Raw genomic sequence first — 20,058 nt, forward strand, 5'->3', positions numbered from 1 at the left:
CTACTTCTCAAACCTGTTTAAAGCTGTTTCTGCAAACTTCCTACTAGATCTTATGCTTTAGACACTATGAATTTTAGACAACATGGTGCAGAAAAGTCCCAACTGTTAGTTAAATGATTGGTAAAAGTCACCTGAAGCAGGAAAAGTAAAAATGATGAAATTATCTGGAAGGAATGTGGAAATAAATGAGGAAAAGCAGTCTGACTTGAATTTTCTTTAAAAAAATCTGAAAAACCAAAAGCCACATAGTAGAAGTACTGCATCTCACAAGCCTGTAAGACAGGAAAGGAGTTAAGAACAAAAGCTATTATTTGGAAATTCACATTGGAAGTTCACAATTATTAATTACATTTTATGTTTTATGTAACTGACACTTGTAACAAAGTCAAATTCAAGCACAAGTGCCAAAAACCCTCTTCAGTTAGGCATCCCTTTTAACCTAGACATGCTATATCCACCGTTAGTGACTGAGAGATGCTCAGCCTCTAAGTATGTGGCCTACAAGAAAATGTGCAGAAAACACTATGATTCTCAGTTTAATAGGGGAAACTTCCATTTTAATTTTACATTTTTGAGCTTCAAAAATACCATATGATGGCCATGTACAATGATGCAAATTTAAACAGTAATTTATTAGATAATGCCGAGTTGTTGACTACAGTCAACACATGGAACAGATTTTGAGAGGGGAAGGGGCAAAAAGTAATTTAATACAATTTAATCCTAATCATTCTTTGAAAAGACTGCTTCAGAGACTGATTGGAAATCCAAGTTAACGCTAGAAAAGCATAAATGAAGTAATTTAACATTAAAAAACAAGTAATGAACACACTGATTCAGTATTTAGGAAAGGAAGCAGACGGACTTCATAGACAGCCATCAGCAAAAGATCAAAAGAGTTTCAAGTTGAAAAGGAAATAAGTAAGTGGGAAAGCACAGCTATGGTCACAGCAATCCTGCATTTACTATATTGTGCCTTAAAAGATGTTGGTTTTTATAGCTTTAAAAATATAGAGGCTAATTTACAAGACTTATCAGGGAATTATCATAAATAACTTAGTTTTATCCCGCCCAAGTTGTTTCACAAATGTTTCCTGGAAACTATAAATAATGCATACAGCTGAAAAAGCATGAAGAAAATCCTCTGCTATCCCATATTCAGAACAAATACATGCTACCCACAGAAAAAAGAGGTAATGTAAAGTAGATGTGGTAGATAAGTGTTATCCATTTTTAATGTTTTGCTTTTAAAAGTAGCAGCAATATTCCTTAAAGCAGGATACAGTCCTTTCTATGAAAGTTTAAGAATTAAATCTAGCCAGGATGTCAAGGCAAACAAAAGCTTCTGCATAGGTACGTTGGAAAAAAAAAAAACATTAGGGAAAATGTGGGCCCTCTCTGGAACAGAAAGATTACCTGTTTGCCAGGGTTATAGAAAAGTCTGAGGGGTACTGAAAAACTTTTTTTTCTCACAGTCTTAACCTGCAAGTGCTCCAGCCACACTGCCCAAGTCCTAGAAGGCAAAGACAGGGACTGGGAAAATGAAGAACCACCTGCTGTATGAAAGCATCAGGTTCTAAACTGTCTAAGGAACCTGAACATGCACAAGTCCATAGGATCTGGTAAGATACATCCATGGGTTCCTAAGGGAACTGGCAGAGGAAATGGCTAAACCACTGTCCATTATATTTGAGTAGCTGTGGCCATCTGATGAAGTTCCCACTGACTGGAAAAGTGGAAAAATAGCCTCAATTTTCAAAAAGGGAATTAAAGATAAATAAAACAGGGGAACTATAGGCTTGTCAGTCTCACCTGTGTATGTGAGATCATGAAGCAGATCCTTCTGGAAATTATGGTAGGGCACATGGCAAACACAGAGGTGACAACAGCCAGCATGGTTTCACTAAGGGCAAATTGAGCCAGATAAACTTGGCAGCTTTCTACAACAGGGTTAAAGTTTTGGTGGATGAGAGAAGAGTGACTGATGTTATCTACTTGGAGTTGTCAACGCACCTGATACTGTCCCACGCAATGCCCTTGTCTGTAAGCTGTAGAAACCTGGATGGGGGGACCACTTGGCAGCTGAGGAATTGGTTGGATGGTCACACTCAAAGACTTGCAGTCAATGGCTCAAGGTCCAAGTGGACAGCAGGGACAAGTGGCAAGCAGTGTTCCTATGGGGTCAGTGCTGGGATTGGCACTGTTTCACTCTGTCAGCAACACAGACAATGGCATTAAGCACACCCTCAGCAAACCCACAGACAGCACCAAGCTGTGTGGTACCACTGACATGCTTGAGGGAAGGGATGCCATCCAGAGGGATTTGGACACCGTGAGAGGTGTGTGCATCTGAGAGGACCTAATTATCAGCAAGGCCAAGTGCAAGTTCTTGCACCTGGGTTGGGGCAATCCCAAGGACAAACACAGTCTGGGCAGAGAATGAAGTAGCTGCCACCCTGCCAAGCAGGACTTGGGGTGCTGGGGGATGAGAGGCTGGACATGACCCAGCCATATGCACTCACAGACCAGAAAGCCAAATGTGTCCTGGGCTGAAACCAGAGCACCAGGGGCAGCAGGGAAGGGAGGGGATACTGCAGCACTTTTCCTTTGAGGATGGGCTAAAAAAATTGGGTTTGTTCTGCCTGGAGAAGAGAAGGCTCCAGGAAGACCTTACAGCACCTTCCAGTACAAACAGGAGCCTAAAGGAGAGTTGGAAAGTGACATTCTACAAGGGCATATAGTGATAGGACTAAGGAGAACGGCTTTAAACTGAAAGAGGGCAGGTTTAGAACAGTTGTAAGGAAGAAATTCTTTACTGTGAGTCTGGTGAGACACTGGAACAGGTTGCCCAGAGAAGCTGTGGATGCCCCATCCCTAGAGAAGTTCAAGGCCAGTCTGGATGGGGCTTTGAATAGCCTGGTCTAGGGGAAAGTGTCCCGGTCTATAGAAGGAAGGTTAGAACTAGATTATCCTTTAAGTTCTCTTCCAACCCAAACCATTCTAAGAGTTCAGTTATCTGAGCTATTTGTTTTGCCTGAAAATGTTCAATTAAATATCTGTTATAAATTAAAAGTAAGACTTGAAAGGCAGATTGTTAAATAAGTTGTTGTTAAAAAAGCCCTTTCAAAAGAGGCGAAGTCCCTCACAAATGCACAGTGAACTTAAATGCTTCATTTTCAGTAGTCCTGCAGGACTTTTTAGCTGTTGAGAAGAATGGATATTGCTTTCTGCCTAACACTATGATTAGACAATGGCTGATTAATATGGTACTTTTATTTCATGATCTTGGTATTCTACTAGGTCTTCTCTAAATGTTTTTTGGGCAGAAATTTACACAGGTTTGAACCAAGAAATTCCTAGCTGATATAAAGCCTGATCCTGATGTTTCCTGCTGTCCAGCTATCTACTAAACTGGTGTTTTTATGATTTCCCTCTCTAAACAGCTGCTGTTGAAGATAATTTTCCTACATGCATGACTGAGAAGGCTTGTCTTCCCTTACAGAATCCAGAGCCAATACTGTAGCACTTTTTGTTTGCTTGAGCACACAGCTGGTACCGTTTTTCCCCCAATGCTACTCCACTAGTATACCATGGTGTGACTACCAGATGACTAGCAGGTGTTGAAGGGAGAGCAGCTTCAGTACCAGCAGAGTTTCCATTGCTGTATTTCTTCCTGCAGTCAGCCACTTGCATTATTGTAATTGCTTCTGAAAGCCTAGGACACCCACCACACGAGGGAGTCCTTGGCTGCTGTTTCCCATCAGAGCTATGGAATACCCAAGTGCAAGGGCTGAGGAAGCTAACTTTAGGAAGCAATTGGTTACATTACCAGAGTGCCCACGTAATCCTGTATCTTGTCTGGAATTCTTAAACATTCCTGTAATGACTGAAGGTTAAACAAAATGGATAATTAACAGTATCAGGTTTAAAAAAAATGGGGTTTTTATAGCCACCAAATTCACTGTATCAGCATTTCAGACATATCAGGGTATTTTAGCCTGCAAAAAAAAATCTTATTGAAAAGGCCAAGTTATACAAATATAACCAGCAAGAACTTCAGTATTACAGAAAAAATGGCCAAACGCCTATCTTGAAAAAAAACCCAAATGGAATACAGTATTAGCATCAATATTACAGTGAAGAACACAGTTCTGCGGTTAATAAACCCTAGGAACTGAAATTCATGTCTACAGAAACAGAACTCAAAAGAATTCCAGAAGATTGAGAACCTTATTTCTTTTTATAATTTAACTTTAGTTACATATGCTGCCTTCAATGCTTCAACTCCTTCAAAAATCTGTCATCCAAAGCTTAACTGCAAGAGAATAGTCTATTTTCTAGTGAACAGTAATGTATTCTCTGCTACCAAACATGTAAGTGTTCATTTTACAAACGCTGTTTTCAATAAACTAAACTTTGTTTAAAGCCAGAAAATTCTGTCTCTATGTACAAAGTTAATTTGCAAAGATCCACTAAACTACTGTAAGAATGAGTCAGTTTTGTATTTTTGTAATCATGACCAAGACAAATTTGTATTTTTGTAATCATGACCAAGACAAGTTCACAGCAACTTGACATTACGTTTTATTCTGCCTTTCATCACTCCTGAAGTTGTACACACTGGTGGAAGAATGCTGTTAAAAGAAGCATCCATGACAACCTACAAAGACCATATATAAAGCTCTCATCACAATTCATCTCATGGACTCATGTAATTTTTTACAAGTCTCCTAAAATTTCAGAGTAAAGATATGTTCCATGACCAGTTCACAAAAGCAGAAGTGGCACTACAGAAAACCAACAGCATTGTGTTAAGATCAACCTAAAGGCTGCAAGTAGTAGTCTGTGCTGTCCTGAAAGCAAGCCAGTGTGGCTACAGGAAAGACAAGAGTACTTCTAGACTCTCGACCAGCTTTAGAAGCACAAAAAGTTGAACAGAGTTCCTGATAGAGAAGTAAGAACCCTTTTGTCTGTGTGGATTTACAATTTAAGATACTGGAATGCTCTACACTATGCTTGAGTTATCCTGTGGAGTGACAACACAGAGGACTTGTGAGCCAAGATAAGATTTCATTCAGCTGGTACCAGCTCTTCTATTAAAAAGTTGCTGCATCTTTTAAAGTCACTACTGTCATCTGTATCTAATTAATGCCCTGGAGACTAGCACAGCATTATCCTGAATAAGGCTAGGAGCACACACTCAGACATACAACTCATTTAAATGTAGAACTGTGCCTGAAACACCCTACATGGCTGTGGTGTAACAAGAAGGGCTAAATGAGTAAGTAGAGAACACCATCAATGTTACCTCCATTCCATCTACCTTTTACCTAAGTTAGTGCTTAAGTTTCAAACCACTTTTTAGTTTGCATGAAGGCTTGGACTGCATTTTAAAAGCAGCTGAGCAAAATGAGGCAAACTGCGTAAGTCATTGAACAATCTCTAATTTAATTGCAGTTTGCTTATAGCTCCAGCAGATGGATTCTGTTTACTGAACACACCACTCATACATCACTGAGCTGGCAAGGCTGGGCAGCTTGCAAGAAGACACATGTAAACTATGATCACTACTTGATTTCAGTATTTGATACTACAATGCCTTTCTCCCAAACCATTTCTCAGCTATCACTCTAAATCCAGAATTATGAAAGGTGAAGAATGAATGAAAAGGATCAAACACTGAACAAGGTATTTGGCAGTGTATCCTGCCACACATAAGCAGATTATGTCTAATCTAAGCCAGGTTCAACTCTTTATTAATTTGGTGCCATCTTCCTGCCTTATAGCTTATCCTTCTTCACACGTGAGAAACATCATCATCTGCTGCTTTATCAACATGAGCTTGTTGATGCTGGGATACAAAAGTGACAGTGCAGCTCCAGCTCTCCCCTGCAGCAAGAGGAGAGAGTCAGTGGAAGGGGATACCATGGATGCTAAGCATTCATGAACCTGATAAAGAGACTCAGCAAGCCAGAAGAGACAATAACAGAAGGTTACTGACAGATACACCACGTCCAAACAGGAAACCTCAACCCCAGAAAGCATGGTTGAATGCAAGGACTGCATGGAAAGGCGCATGCTGTTGCACAAGCAAAAGAAACAGCAAATGCTTATGGACACTACAGGAGGAGAAACACTGTCAACCTTGCCCTATTATTGCCTTGTGTTCAAACATAACTAGTGACAACCACAAACTACTTGAAATAACAAAGACTGATCCAGACACACACATGTTCTTACAAACTTGCTTGTCATATTACAAGGAGAAGCTTCTTACCATTCCAAGGTAAAAGAATACCATGGAATTTGCCAAACCAAGTACTTTTTTCAAAGCTAGCTCTACCCTTTAATTTTTACCATTATTCGAAGTAAACATGTTCCAGGCATCTCAGTTTTGTCTTTTGCAGTCAATTAATTCCTTGTCAGGAATAAAGCCAGCAGTGTTAAATTTTCGGCTTTATTGTACCCACATAGTCACTTTCAATCCGAATGTGGATGTAAAGCACTTTGTTCTACTGTTGGGGTGTTTCAAAACCTGTGGCAATGTGTTCACCCAAGTAAAAAAATGGCGTAACACTTTGTTGTGGCTTGAATCCAGATGGCAACCAAGAACACATAGCCACAACTGAAAACACTCACCCTCACATCCTGGTTTAAAAGGAGAGGAGATTTAAGAAAAAATCTTGCCAGGGAAAACCAGTTCAGTAATTGAAACAAAGTAAAATGTAACACTACTTATAAAATGAAATTTAAAAAGAGAGAAACTCCAAGAAAAACAAGTGGCACACAATAAAACTGCTCACCACCTGCTGGCTCATACCAAATCCTATCCCCGAACTGTGATCAGCCCCCATTCCAGGTGACTCCTGCAGTTTATTATTTGGGCATGAGGTTCTGTGGTGTGGAATACATCTTGGGCCAGCTCAGGTTCCCTAACCTGCCTATGCCCCACACCTGCTCACTGGCAGAGCATGAAACCCTGAACAGCCTTTGACTCAGGGTAAGCACTGCTCAGCAACAGCCAAAACATCAGTGTTATCAACACCATTTTCATACTGATTCCAAAACAAATCTGCAATATTGAGTAGCTGGAAAAGGCCATTTCTCTTTGCAGTTGGTAAATGCACATAGGAAAAAAATATGCTGAGAAAAGCTGAAGTTTTCATTATCTGAAACTGGACTGTGTCTCCACAAACTAATTCTCACATGAACACAGCAAAATTCTTCTGTAAGGAAGCTTGGCTTTCTTATTTTAGTAGGTAGTGCAGAGGAATGGGGAAGTGAAATAATCAATATATCTTACTATAGATGAAAGACTTTGTAACAACTGTGCAGCACTATCAGGCTCTAAGTGCATTTCATAAAGAGCTTTGGTTTAATATGCACAAAGCCACAGCTACCAGAAAGACTATGAGAAAACCAGCAACTCGTATCTTCAATAGATCCAGAAACTCAGAAGACAGGAAAGAATTCAGATTATAAATCCCCTTCTGTTTTAGTCAGTTCTACCAAATGTCTCAAATAGGCAAAGGTAAAAAAAAAGTAATTGCAACAGCTGGTCAACAGTGTAGAAATCTTGAAGATAACATAGCTGTGTCCTTGGTAACTGTGGGAGTTTGTAGATCAACAAAAAATATTAAAGGAATCATAAAATGAAATACACTACCTCTCATTTATTTTCTCTTTATTGTGGATTAAAGTATTAGGTCACTAAAACCACAGGCTTTACAATTCTCTTCTGTGGCATTCTACAACTTTCTATCTACTTCTGCTCTGACTTGATGTACTCCAGGAAGATAAAGTTCCACAAAGAGTAGTATAATATAAGCCCTTTTCTGCAGTTGTACACAGAAAACCACAAGATACCATAATAAAAGAAAATAAAATGTAGATATACATGTATTTTATATAAAATAAACGCATGCAGCTACCAAGTTCCTTCCATGTATTTTAAGGTCTTGCTTCTAAAATCAAACGTACTAGCTACTTCAATACGTAATAGACCAACCATGAGCCTGTTAGAACCATCTGCAGCTTGAAGTCTTTACTTACCACTCAGCTTGTGGAGGCTGAGAGGAAGTATTTACTTTCTGTAGGGATATCCAGGTCCTTATAATTCACATGACATCCTGTCTTGGATTGATGTTATGATAATACTTTATCCCCTATCGTTGGCTTATATGCCCAAGAAAGAAAAAACTGTGTAAAAATGTGTGGTCCTGTCTCTTTAACTACACCCAGCCGAAGAGAGAAACGCGGGTTGTTTTGAAAACATTTTCTCCAAGCCTCGCTCCGGGGGAGGATTCGTCGCCCAGCAGAGACTGCGTGCTGGACGGGGGTCGGAGTGAGCTCTGTTCCCGTTTTTTCCATTCTTCTTCTTTTTCCTCGTTTGGACCCCTTCTCTTCGATCTGCTTTGCTACGCGGAGACCCAGGAGGGCCAGAGGACAGCAGAGCTCTCCAGGGAGCTCCACCCGGCCCCGGGTGGGGGGCGAGGAGGAGAGGGACTGCGTCTGAGAAAAGGACTTTTTAATCAGGTTGAATAACTGCCTTTCACCTTGTTTTTCCCCTTCCCCTGTGCCTTGCAGGGCACTCTGCGTGGTTTTGTCAAATAAATAGTTTTTTCTTCACTTCCATCTAAGTGGTTCTGTTGTGGGTGGGGGTGGGGGTGTGGGGGCCCTTCGCTCTCGGAGGAGAGAGAGTCTTATCATTAACCCGGGACACATCCTTGGTGTGAAAGCTTCAGGGTGTGCAGGTCAGTTATATCACTACCCAAACTGAGGTAGACATCACTGAAACATATCTTTGTTAGTATAAATACTTGGCTGTAATCTCACAGCACAGTTACCAGAAAGGCAGTTATGCTGTAAAAACTTCAGGTTACTGAAGGTCTTTCACACACACTAGCTTCCACTAGAACCAACATTTATTCAAAGAGCTGGCCTAGGATCACCAAAAAGTAACAGCAACACATGCCTACATATACATACAAAAGAGTAAACAGCGATAAGATACACCAAACTGGCAGCCCGGGACTCACAACGTGAAAGCAAAGATTGATGCCTTAGCCAAAAGCACACAGAATAGCCCACATCACTGCAGGACCAATTCCAGTTTGCAAACCCCAGTGCTTTCACAGGCTTCTTGTAAGTTATGGCAACCACTGAGAAAAGTGGATGGTAAACTGTCTGCAGAAAAGTGCAAGAGAATGTGTCTTGCATTCATCGCCATCAAAAAGCACAGTGCCTGCTGAATATTAGAGTGATCTGGTGATGCTCTGATTCATTACATTCAGAAAGGTACCCAACTGTATTTAGTCACATAAAAAGAGCTGAATTTTAAAACATCAAGTCCTTGCTTATGCTGTATATTGAGATCAAATCATTAATTCGCGTTAATATATACATGAATAATCATTTTAAAAATAGCTTGTTGACACAATATTGGCACTAAGAGTGAATCCCTGGCAGGTTTAGTCAAACAGGTCTTTTCTCCATTTTTTACTTGTAAAAACAAAGCCTGTGAACTTCTGAAAGGTCAAAACAGTGTTATGCCTCCGTAACAGTGAAAATCATGTGGAAATACATAGACAATTAAGTGCTATCTTGAATAACATAAGGTGAAACAATTTCCTTCATCCTCACCTGTTTACATGACTCATTTCCAGGAGACATGCAGAGTACAATAAATTATGCAGTTTACCATGAAAAGGCACAGTAAATGCTGCTAAATCCATTTTAGTAATATTAAATAGCAATCAGAGAAGTATGAAATACCATGGAATGGCCTGGGTTGGAAAGGACCCTAAAGATTATTTAATTCCAACCCCTTAGCAGATTTAAGGTGTTAGTTGTGCTCTGGATCCACACGTAAAGCTTGTTTGAAACTAACTCTTTCAGGATTATCCCTGCAGTGCCAAAAGCATGGTACTTCAAGCACCCAAGCTAGCTAAGTAAGCCAATACTCTGCTGCTGCACTTTTCTCCAACAAGCACACAAAGTTTAAAATCACTTTATTAACTCCATGCTACAATTCACCAAGTCCCCAGGCCACACCAGAGACTGCATAATAACATCTGCAGAGCTCAAAACAGGAACTTGAAAATTAAAATGTGATTTTAAGATCCATCTTCCCTGTCCCCAGAAGATCTATGCTTTAAGGTTTTGAGCAAGATGCTCCAGAGAGCTGACAATCATCATATATAAATATCTATAAATTCAAATAAATAGAAATTGGCCTTCAATCTCATTTGGTTTTTATTCTTGATTTCACATTATAGTCAAGTTTTGCACAACACATTCTGCTGGCAAGACAAAAGATTTCCAGGCAGCGCCTTTAGTCCCCATCCCTGCCCTGATCAGAAATTGTCAGGCTGACAAAACTCACCCATCTCAGCGCACCACTTAGCAGAAGCTAGCAAGTACTCCCACTTCTCACAGACTCAGCACATCACAAAAAAGCAGGCATCTTCAACTAGTTCTTCCTTTAGCTGCCAAATTACTCTCCCAGCCAAGTACACAAAACCTTGCAAAAATATCTGATGCATCAGAGTGATACAGGACTGCAAACAAACACATTGGGAGTAAAGGCTAAGAGGGAAAAAGAGCTGCAGAGTGTCACAAAAATAGCAAACCTGTCTTGGAATATGATGAAGTTGTTGTGCTCTGTTCATTCATATGGTCCTTCCTGTATCAGGCACTTGTACTATATGTGCAAATACCTGAAATTCCAGCTACTTGCTGCCCTGCCATGCTCAAAAATTCCTTTTTTTAAAATTTTTTTTGGTTATGGCAATACTTAAACCTTTCTACACTGTAAATAAAATAACTTTGAACACTAAGCCACTCCACAGATATGTCACACTGTCTCCTCTTGCTTCCTCTGGGACACAGAAAGGAAAATTACTTCCCCCCCAGTTTGCCTCCTACCTTATCTTCAAGGCAGTAACAAGCCTCAGATTAAGAATCTCAGATTCAGGCATAACTGTATTTTTTCCCCATCTTCCTGTAAGGTTAGTTTAGATGCCCTAAAATTAGATGTCTAATAAAGGACGTGAAGGGTTTAGAGTTGAAGAGAAAGCTGACACTGCTCAGAGCAACAGTGACAAGAGACTTGAAAGAAACTGGCAGCCCAGGCTCAACCAAGATCGCTTTCAAAGTCAGGAGTTTTAGATATGCAGTAGCAGTGACAAGGCATAAGGTTTCCAACAGCTCTGCCCTTGCCAGTCACTAACATTTACAATGTTATGATAGAAAGAGACAACACTACAGAGGTTAACAAGTTTCACATGTTCTAGATTCAAGCAACCAGTCAGACAACACACTTTGTATTGCTTCCACTGAGGAGACAAACAGGTTTTCACCAATGACCAAAAGATTACTGTACAAGTCACCACAAGTGTAAGAGCCATCTCTAAGAGAGCAGTGTTTCAGTCGTGCTCTGCTGAAACTGGGCACTTCCACCTCAGAAAGGAAAATCCTTCTCCAAGTCATGGCCTCAGCTGCTTGGGCAGACTATAATTCAGCACTGTGACAAGTGTTTACTCCAACTCTGCACTAGAAGAGACTGAATGCTCCATAACCAAGGATGTGACAGAGCAGAGTCCCTCCTAATGCTGCACTGACTACATGCATACACATGGTCATACTGAACTGTGACCAGTGAATAACACAAACTCAGTCTGATGACATCATGGACAACTCTAGATATTTTTTGCTATTTCACCATCCAACTCGGAATCATTTCCATTTAGTATGTCAATGAAAACAGAGAACATGCAAGAGAACTAAAATTCTCTGTACAAACTTTAGTTGCAAACATAATGACACAGCTGCTTCTACAATTATATGGAAGTATTCAACTTTTAGGCAGTATTTTTTAGAACTACGGTTCTAGACATCTGAACTGCGTGCTGCATTTTACATCTTCACTTTGTACAGCACAGGCATGAAAGAGTACTTGAAAGTATTTGAGAAACTATTATCTTCAAGAGGACAAGATGAAATTTGCAAAATTAAACAAGACAACCTGTTAGCTTTAGGCTTATGGAAAGAGGAGTAAGAGACAGAAATGTAACCCTTCCTCTACTCATCACAGTACTCTGTAGACTAGACTACAGTACACCGGATTGTACTCTAGACTGCAAAATGAAATTTTTGAGGGGTCACATAAGACTTGAAGAATTTTACTCTGTAAGCCTCTAATACTGACCATAAAGAAATGGCATCACAATTGGACAGATAGTTGCCAGCCACAAGCCAAACAGGAACACAGATTTTTTTTTTTTAAAAGAAGTGTGTAAGAGGATCAGGCTTTCAACCAACATGCACAGGAAGTCAGCTGGATCACATTTGATAAAAATGCCATTTAACAGTAATCAGCAGGAATGTCCTGAAGGAGACTGTCTCTTTATCTTCAAGCACAGCTGGTAGAAGGCAGCAGGAAGTGATGAAATCTTGAGATGCAGAGCACCTGTCTCCTTATACTAAAGGTAAGAGTCTATTACCACAGCATCACAGCTACACAAGTCTATGAATGTGAAATACAGTCCCAGGCTAGGTCCCTAAGCACATCCTGCCTCAATTTCTAGGCAGAACAAGCATGCATGCTAAACTGCAAATGAAATCCACATACAAGCGTTATTAGTAGCTCAAACACAGTTAAGGAGACAAGAAAACTAGACCTGTGAATAAGCAGGTTCTTTTTTAAAGAAAGTAAATTGTGAATTTTATGGGCATGTGATTATTTTAATAAGAGAACAGTATGGGAGCTTTGAAGCCAAGAAAACAAGTATTTCCCCAAATTTAAGACATCTGAGTTAGCTGCTGTCTGAAATAAGGGTGTCTTTATTCCACAGTTTAGCTAACAATGCCACAAGCACTACTGAAAACAGGGAGATTATTCTATGATATGAAAATTAAGCATTAATCTTCTACATGTACAACTGAATTTGTATGAAAGAATGCAGTGTTTTTTTCCAAGAAGACTACATTTAGTCACATTTTAACCCACATTCAAGTTTCAGAAAAGCAGGTCTCTAGGAAATGTTTGCCATATGATGGTATTTCTCACATTTTAAGTGGTAGCTACTACTGTCTGTCGTATTTTTTCAAAAGCTGTTAAATCCACCTATCTTGTGCAAGCAAAAAGAAAGCATGTGCTTTAAAGTGCTTGACCAGGGGCAGTTTCAATAATTAAATTTCATCCCATTTTACCCTCTTCCCTAATATTTAGAGTATTTTTAACTTATTTTTTATAATTTTATGTGCTTAACATTAGATTACATAAAATGTTATCATTATATGATAAATTCTATCTCTGCTGCCTTTAAATAAGTAGAAGCACTTAAACTAAATTAAACAGCTATCTCGAGTGGCTGACTGGAATTCAGTTGTGTTGCTTTGTTGAGACCAGGGTCTCCTACCTATTGTACAACTACAATTAACTCATGCCATAGTTTTGTACTTTGTACTGACACACATCTGCATTAGTCAAAGCACATAAGAGTTAACACAGACTCTAAAATATCTAGGCACAATGACTCATTCCTGACAGAGTCTCTGGTTAGCAAGTGAAGATAAAGTGACGTTCATGACCCACTTATCAGATGCTGTTGTCAGTGGGATTCTCACAAGGAGAGAGACTCTTGTTCAACATCCTTTAAAATCTTCAATGCTATCAACATTTATTTACCTTCACTAAAGCAACAAAACAGCAATCAACTATTTTAATTCTTACTAACAACATTTGCAATGGTTTTCCACTAATAGAGAAAGGAGACCTCATTTCAGCTACTAATGCTGACCCAACAGAAAGTTGTCCCCATGAAGTGCATTCTTGGAGATGACTACCAGGAACCTTCACAGATCAGCTTTCTCCTTTACCTTATTCACAAGTAAACACCTAACTAAAAATCAATAACATAATCAGGATTTGGACTTCAAACTGCTCACACGACATTAGTAAGTGACCTCTAGGGTGCCTCCTTCCCCTTAAACACATTTTCCAGAGCAGGAAGGCCTTCAAGTTCAACTCCTTTCAATCCTGAAGTGTGCAAATAGTTTCAAGGAAATGGGGCACTTCCACCTCTAGCTGGAGGCACCCTGCCCATGGTAGGGAGGCTGGAATCAGATGCTTATTAAGGTCCCTTCCAACTCAAACCATTCTGTGATTCTATTATTATGCAAGCGCACTTCAGTGTTGCAGATGTGATCACAGAGTGAGTACTAAGTAATAGGGTAGGAGACAACTTGGTTCAAATCCACAGGACACTAGTAAGTATTTGGGTCAAGATGACAGTGGCTGGCCTTGATCCCTCTGAATTTCAGCACATGGCCCTGCCAACCCAGTAATCACAGCAGAAGTAACTGATTCTGAGGACAGGATTGTGGTTTCTAACTGGGTACAGCTGCAGAGATCACACCTCACATGTGTTCCCACTGGATGCCCTTTGGGGTAAACAAGTTGATGTCTGTCCTGGGGATCTGTGGGCTATGGTTACTGCCTCCCTACAGTGGCCCTTGCCCACCAGTGACAGTGGCCATGAAGTGGAACGCAGCCTTTGACATCGAACCTGCAGGACTGTACCACCCTTAAGCCAAGGACAAGACTGGATTGGCCCCCATGTCCTGCCACCAAACTCCACTCTGTTCCCAAACTAGTAGGCATAGAGCAGTGGAGACACAAGCCATTACAGACCTTGGTGATACCATCAGTATAGAACTGTATTTCAACTTCTATGCTACCCTATGCTTATCATTTAAAGGTACTCACCAAGTAACTAGCACTCATGACAGGTCATTTAAGAAGGACAAAAAATGCTACTTTTTAACAGAGGAATTAAACAAAAAAAACTCTGAAATTCATGCCAAATCTCTTCCTCCACAGAATCTGGTAACAATCCCTGTTCTGAATTTAGAAGGAAAAGAAAAACTTGCTTTTCAAGAACTCTCTGTAGAAATCCTGAACATGAGTAAGAGGAGAATTGAAACTAGAGAGCTTTCTCCTCAGCATCTACAAACACAAGGTTATCTTGCTTCAGGCTACTTATATCAGAAGTATTGCTCCCAATGCAGTTACAAGGTCAGACACCATATTTCTCAAACTCACTTATAATACTAAAACCTTTTGGAACAAGACTGATGCAGCATTTTTGCTGGCAGCTGAAAGTATGCTTCAAAGCTGAGGAGCTTCTCTCTGATAAAGCTGAAAAGCTATATCCAATAGTTTCAACTTGGGAGTTCTTAGATCCTGAGAATGTAAATTCAGGATCCTTCTCAGGCATCACTTCATGCAATATAGAAAACATCATTCCTTGAGACAAGAGGTCTACAATCACATCTAGCTCTATTCCCAGGTAAGGAGTCTTGAAACTACATAGCAGCAATGGTACGCTTCTGGCATATTAAACACCAGACCAACCGTGTAAGGATGTGGACAATTTGGACATTGATCATTACGACCTTGAGGGTCACTTCTGTGGGCCTGCAGTAGTTTATGAAGTCATTCTTAAGCAACTCTGATAAGGAATGCTAAATATGTGAGATATTCAAGACAGAGACAAACACTTTGAATAACCATTCCACTAACTGATGAAGTACCAGTTACATCTTCCCACTCCCAGAACAAAAGGTAAGGAAATACCTAAGGAAGGGATCTTTTGTTTCAAAGTACTGAAGTTATTAGCTACAGAGAAAACAGGCTTGTTTTCTCCATCAACCAAACTTCACCTGAAGACAGCAAGCTGCAGCATCAACCCATTCTGGTTTCTTTGGCATCCCCAAAAACATTCCATATTCTTCACACTGAAGAGCAAAGATTGCTTTGAGATTTGGTGAGCCCAGAATGGCTAAAAGCAGTGATTTCAGTATCCCAGACTACCATGCTGAAGCAGGGTACTTCAGATTTACTCCTTCCACTGCCTAACGTCTTAAGAACAAGTCATCTGCTGTGGGAAGAACTGCTGGTTACTCAGAGCCATAGGGGAAGCAAATGACATCCATCCAACTGTACTCAGTCAGAGACTGTTCAGTAAGACGGAAGGCAAAGAGCACATACTGACTGAAGTGTGCATCCTAAAGAAATTGCTCAAGTGCTGCAACACAAGAACAGCTTAATCTATGAAGTAAGGTAACTGCCCTTTTTCCAAAGTACAAGCTTCATTACCAGCATCCCTGAAAAGAAGCAGCTTTGCACGACCAAGAGTTGAAGTCTAACTTCAATGAGGTGAAATTAAAATTCAAGGAAACCTTGCAAAAATATCTGCTTTTCCACATGTGAATCTTCTTTGCTAATACTCTAAAGCTTAGGTTTAGATGTCCTGTTAGCATTTACAGCACTCAAACTAACCTAAATGAAATGCAAACACGGACACTTCATTTTCAGATATATTGTTAATCTAAGTTCCTTCTGACTATCAACATCTATGCTGGCTCCTTCTGCCTTTATTCCCTTACTTAAGAGACTTGCAAACACCATCTGAGACTTCACTGCTTGGAAAAATGAAAATATGCAGAAAACTCCAAAACCAACATACCTGTTATTTTGTCCCTGACAAGCTTGCAGGATTCTATCTCCCCAATGCTGCCAAACAGACTCTTCAGTTCCTCTTGTGTCATGTTTTGTGGAAGGTAGTTGACTATTAAATTGGTCTTGCTGTCTTCTGTATTCCCAGAATCAACTGGTGATGAGCAATTGTTTATGGTGGCTGAACCATGGGCTGTGTTATTACAAGATGGTCCATTAGCCAGTTGTGTTTCCATGGCAGCAATTACCTGCTGAAAAATACAGAAAACAAGAATCATCAAAATTCGTATTTCACCATCTAGGAGGAAAGTCCAAACAAGAACCTAAAAGGCCTGTCACTATGCAGCAGTGGTACTGCCAAGGCCATATACTACCTCTACATGCAATTAAAAAAACCCAAAAAAACCACCTAGACAGAAAGATTTCTAACTGTCAGTCAAGACAATACTTTAAAAATTTGCAGGCAAATAAACTGTATCTTCTACAAGCTCACTAAATGAATCAGCACTCAAGGCTTAGTTTCCATCCTCTGCTATTCCCTTCATTTAGGGGAATCACAGTCTTTCTATAGTAGAAGTTACCAAACAAAACTGGCGTGTTGCAAGAGTAATCATATCTATAAACTTACAACTGGTTACTGAGATAACATGAAATACAGCTTTTAAGGTGGTAGCATTTGATTATTTTCAGAAAGAGGTGGGCATTAACTGTATCCAAAGAATATTTCTCATGAGAAGTTGCATGAATCAAGATTAGTAAAGAGATTACTTAGATACATGAATGTGCTGGGATGGAAAATATACTCTTCCTTGAAAAAATCCAAGTCAAACCTCTGTCATCAGGTTTGGAATCAGGTTTCTAAATATCATTGGAATCGGGTTTCTAAATGCTTTTATTTGATGAAACTGCCAATTCCTGGTTCTTATTTCTTCCCTCTCCTAAACTCTGGGAACAGTTAAGTTTGAATCCCGAACTCTATTTACTTTTAGACCACTCCAGAACTACTCTGTGCCTGGAGGATCACAGAACAGATCCTCCTAGAACCTGTGCTAAGGCACATGGAGAACAGGGCAGAGATTTGAGACAGCCAGCATAGCTTCACCAGGGACAAGTCCTGTATGACCAACCAAGTGGCCTTTCTCTGATGAAGTGACTCCACCAGTGGACAAGGCAAGGGCTACAGATGTTATCTTTCTAGAGTTATGTAAAGCCTTTGACTCAGTCCCCTACAATACCTTTCTCTCTAAAATGATGACTTATTTATGGGTAGCTTACTGACAGATAAGAAAGTGATTGGACAGTTGCATCAAGAGGGTGGTGGTCAATAGCTCAGAGTCTCAATGGACATCAGTGACAAGTGGTATCCCTCAGGGATCCATACTGGGGCCAGTGCTATTCAATGTCTTCACTAATAACACAAATGGATCAAGTGCACCTTCTGCAGGTTTGCAGATGACCCCAAGCTGAGTGGTGCTGTTGACACTCCTGAAGGTTGGGAGGCACAGAGGGACCTGGACAAGACGGAGAAGTGGGCCCCTGGGAATCTCATGAGGTTTAACAAGACCTACTACAAGGTGCTGTACCAGGGCTGGGGCAACCCCTGGCATCAGCACAGCAGCCCTGTGAGAAGGACTTGGGGCTGCTGGTGGGTGAGAGGCTGAACATGACCCAGCCATGTGCACTCACAGCCCAGAGAGCCAAACGTGTCCTGGGCTGCATCCAGAGCAGTGTGGGCAGCAGGGAAGGGAGGGGATTCTGCCCCTCTGCTCTGTCTGGAGGGAGCCCATCTGGAGCACTGCATCCAGCTCTGGGGTCCCAGCACAGGAAGGACATGGACCTGCGGGAGTGAGTCCATAGGAAGGATGGGGTTAGGTGGGTGGAGCACATCTCTTGTGATGAAATGCTGAAAGAATCAGGTTTGCTCAGCCTGGAAAAGAGAGACTTTAGGGCGTCCTAATTGTGGCCTTTTAGTACCGGAAGGGAGCTTACAAGAAAGTTGGAAAAAGACTTTGTAGAAGAGCATGTAGTGGCAGGAGAAAGAGAGATGTCTTCAAACTGAAAGGGAGTAGTTTTAAATTACATATTAGGAAGAAATTCTTTACCCTGAGGGTGGTAAGGCAGTTTCCCGGAAAGGCTGTGGATGCCCCATTCCTTGAAATGTTCAAGGTCAAGCTGGATGGAGCTTTGAGCAACCTGATCTAGTAGAACGTGGTCCTGTTCATGGCAAGTACTTCAGAGACAGACAATCTCTAAGGTACTTTCAACTCAAACCATTCTGATTCTACTGTGTCTCACCCCAAAGTAACTTCTATGATTGCAAGATGCAGCAAAAATAATTTGGAGGAGTCGACTTGTCCACAAGCTGCCACATGTACAAAAGGCTTTCTGCCATCTCAGTCAGTGACAGAATGGCAACAGCTGGTAAATACAACAGATTTTCAATGGCAGCCTAATACCTAAGAGTTGGGCAGCCTACCCTGTTTGAGACCAACTATTCAGAACAACATGTAAGAGAAAATGATATAAACTAATTCTCCAGTAATACATATTTCAACACAAGTTCACTCAAGAAATCCATCAATCACTGAAATTCAACGTCATATTAAACTGCTAAGAGAACTTCTCACAAAAAAAGCCTCTTGCAAAATCACAGAGCAGCATCAGGACCTCTGAAAGGTCTGTCCTAACAGTCCTATTTAAAGCATCATTTGCAATCAGTGCATATCCAAACAGCTGATGAAGTCAACTGTGTTCAGGGAGTGCATAACTGAATTTCCTAGTAACACAAGAGGGGTAAGTTGAGTTTCTTACCAAAAGTACAACTTAAGACATTCCTGGGAACACACTTCTGTGTTCTGCATACAGAAGTATTTTCCAAGAGGTTACTTTAGCACAACGCAAAGAAGGGATACATCTATTAAGAACACTCATTAGAAAAGCGTGATCTAGTTTTCCTGAAGAGCTACAACTGGAACAACATTTTCTTCCCTTGTGACAAACTCCAAGGGATAACCTGCTCCTGGCACTGAGGAAACAAGTCCAATGAAAAGATGATAAAGTAGATTATCCCAATTAAGATAAATTACTTCTCAAAACACTAGCATGTCTGTTAAAGGTAGTAGTCACAAATGCTGCACTGAAGCTCTGTAGGATTGCCTTTTTCCCCTTTTTGTCTTTTATTCTCAAATTTGAAGTGCTCATTGATCAAAAATAGCAGGATTTAGCAAGGACAACAAACAATTCTCACTTAATTGCACATTTATTTTCATGTTCAGGTGGCAAAAATGACGTCCTAAGCCAACACTCAAGTGAACAGCTGCAGTAGCCTGTGTGTTCTGAAAATTACAGCATCTCTCAGCAATAGAACATCATCTGCTCTGAATAAAGTGATGCTTATGTTTTACAAATAATGTATATCCCACTAACAGGCTAAAGAGGACTGTTCATAAAAGACAAAGCACAAAGCACTAAATATCTTTCACTCAGGAAAATAGTTTGAGATAAATTTACAGTTTTAAAAAATTTCTTAGAATAGA

General features: G+C 40.4%; 1 protein-coding gene across 17 annotated transcripts in view; it reads right to left on the minus strand.

The window, feature by feature from the left end:
• Positions 1-20,058, minus strand: part of ELAVL2 (ELAV like RNA binding protein 2) — a 93,350-nt gene that overhangs the window by 29,830 nt on the left and 43,462 nt on the right. For 10 of the 17 annotated variants that reach the window (XM_085043821.1, XM_085043806.1, XM_085043804.1 and 7 more), the window contains one exon: positions 16,533-16,773. In XM_085043821.1, the coding sequence (XP_084899947.1) occupies positions 16,533-16,758 (226 nt within the window). In that variant the 5' untranslated portion in view covers positions 16,759-16,773. Of the gene's footprint in view, positions 1-16,532; positions 16,774-18,624; positions 18,753-20,058 lie in introns of all 17 variants that reach the window. The other 7 variants (XM_085043810.1, XM_085043819.1, XM_085043808.1 and 4 more) reach the window with 2 other exon arrangements.

Source organism: Lichenostomus cassidix, chromosome Z (assembly GCF_008360975.1).
Source record: "Lichenostomus cassidix isolate B80296 chromosome Z, HeHo_3.0, whole genome shotgun sequence".
NCBI lineage: Eukaryota > Metazoa > Chordata > Aves > Passeriformes > Meliphagidae > Lichenostomus > Lichenostomus cassidix.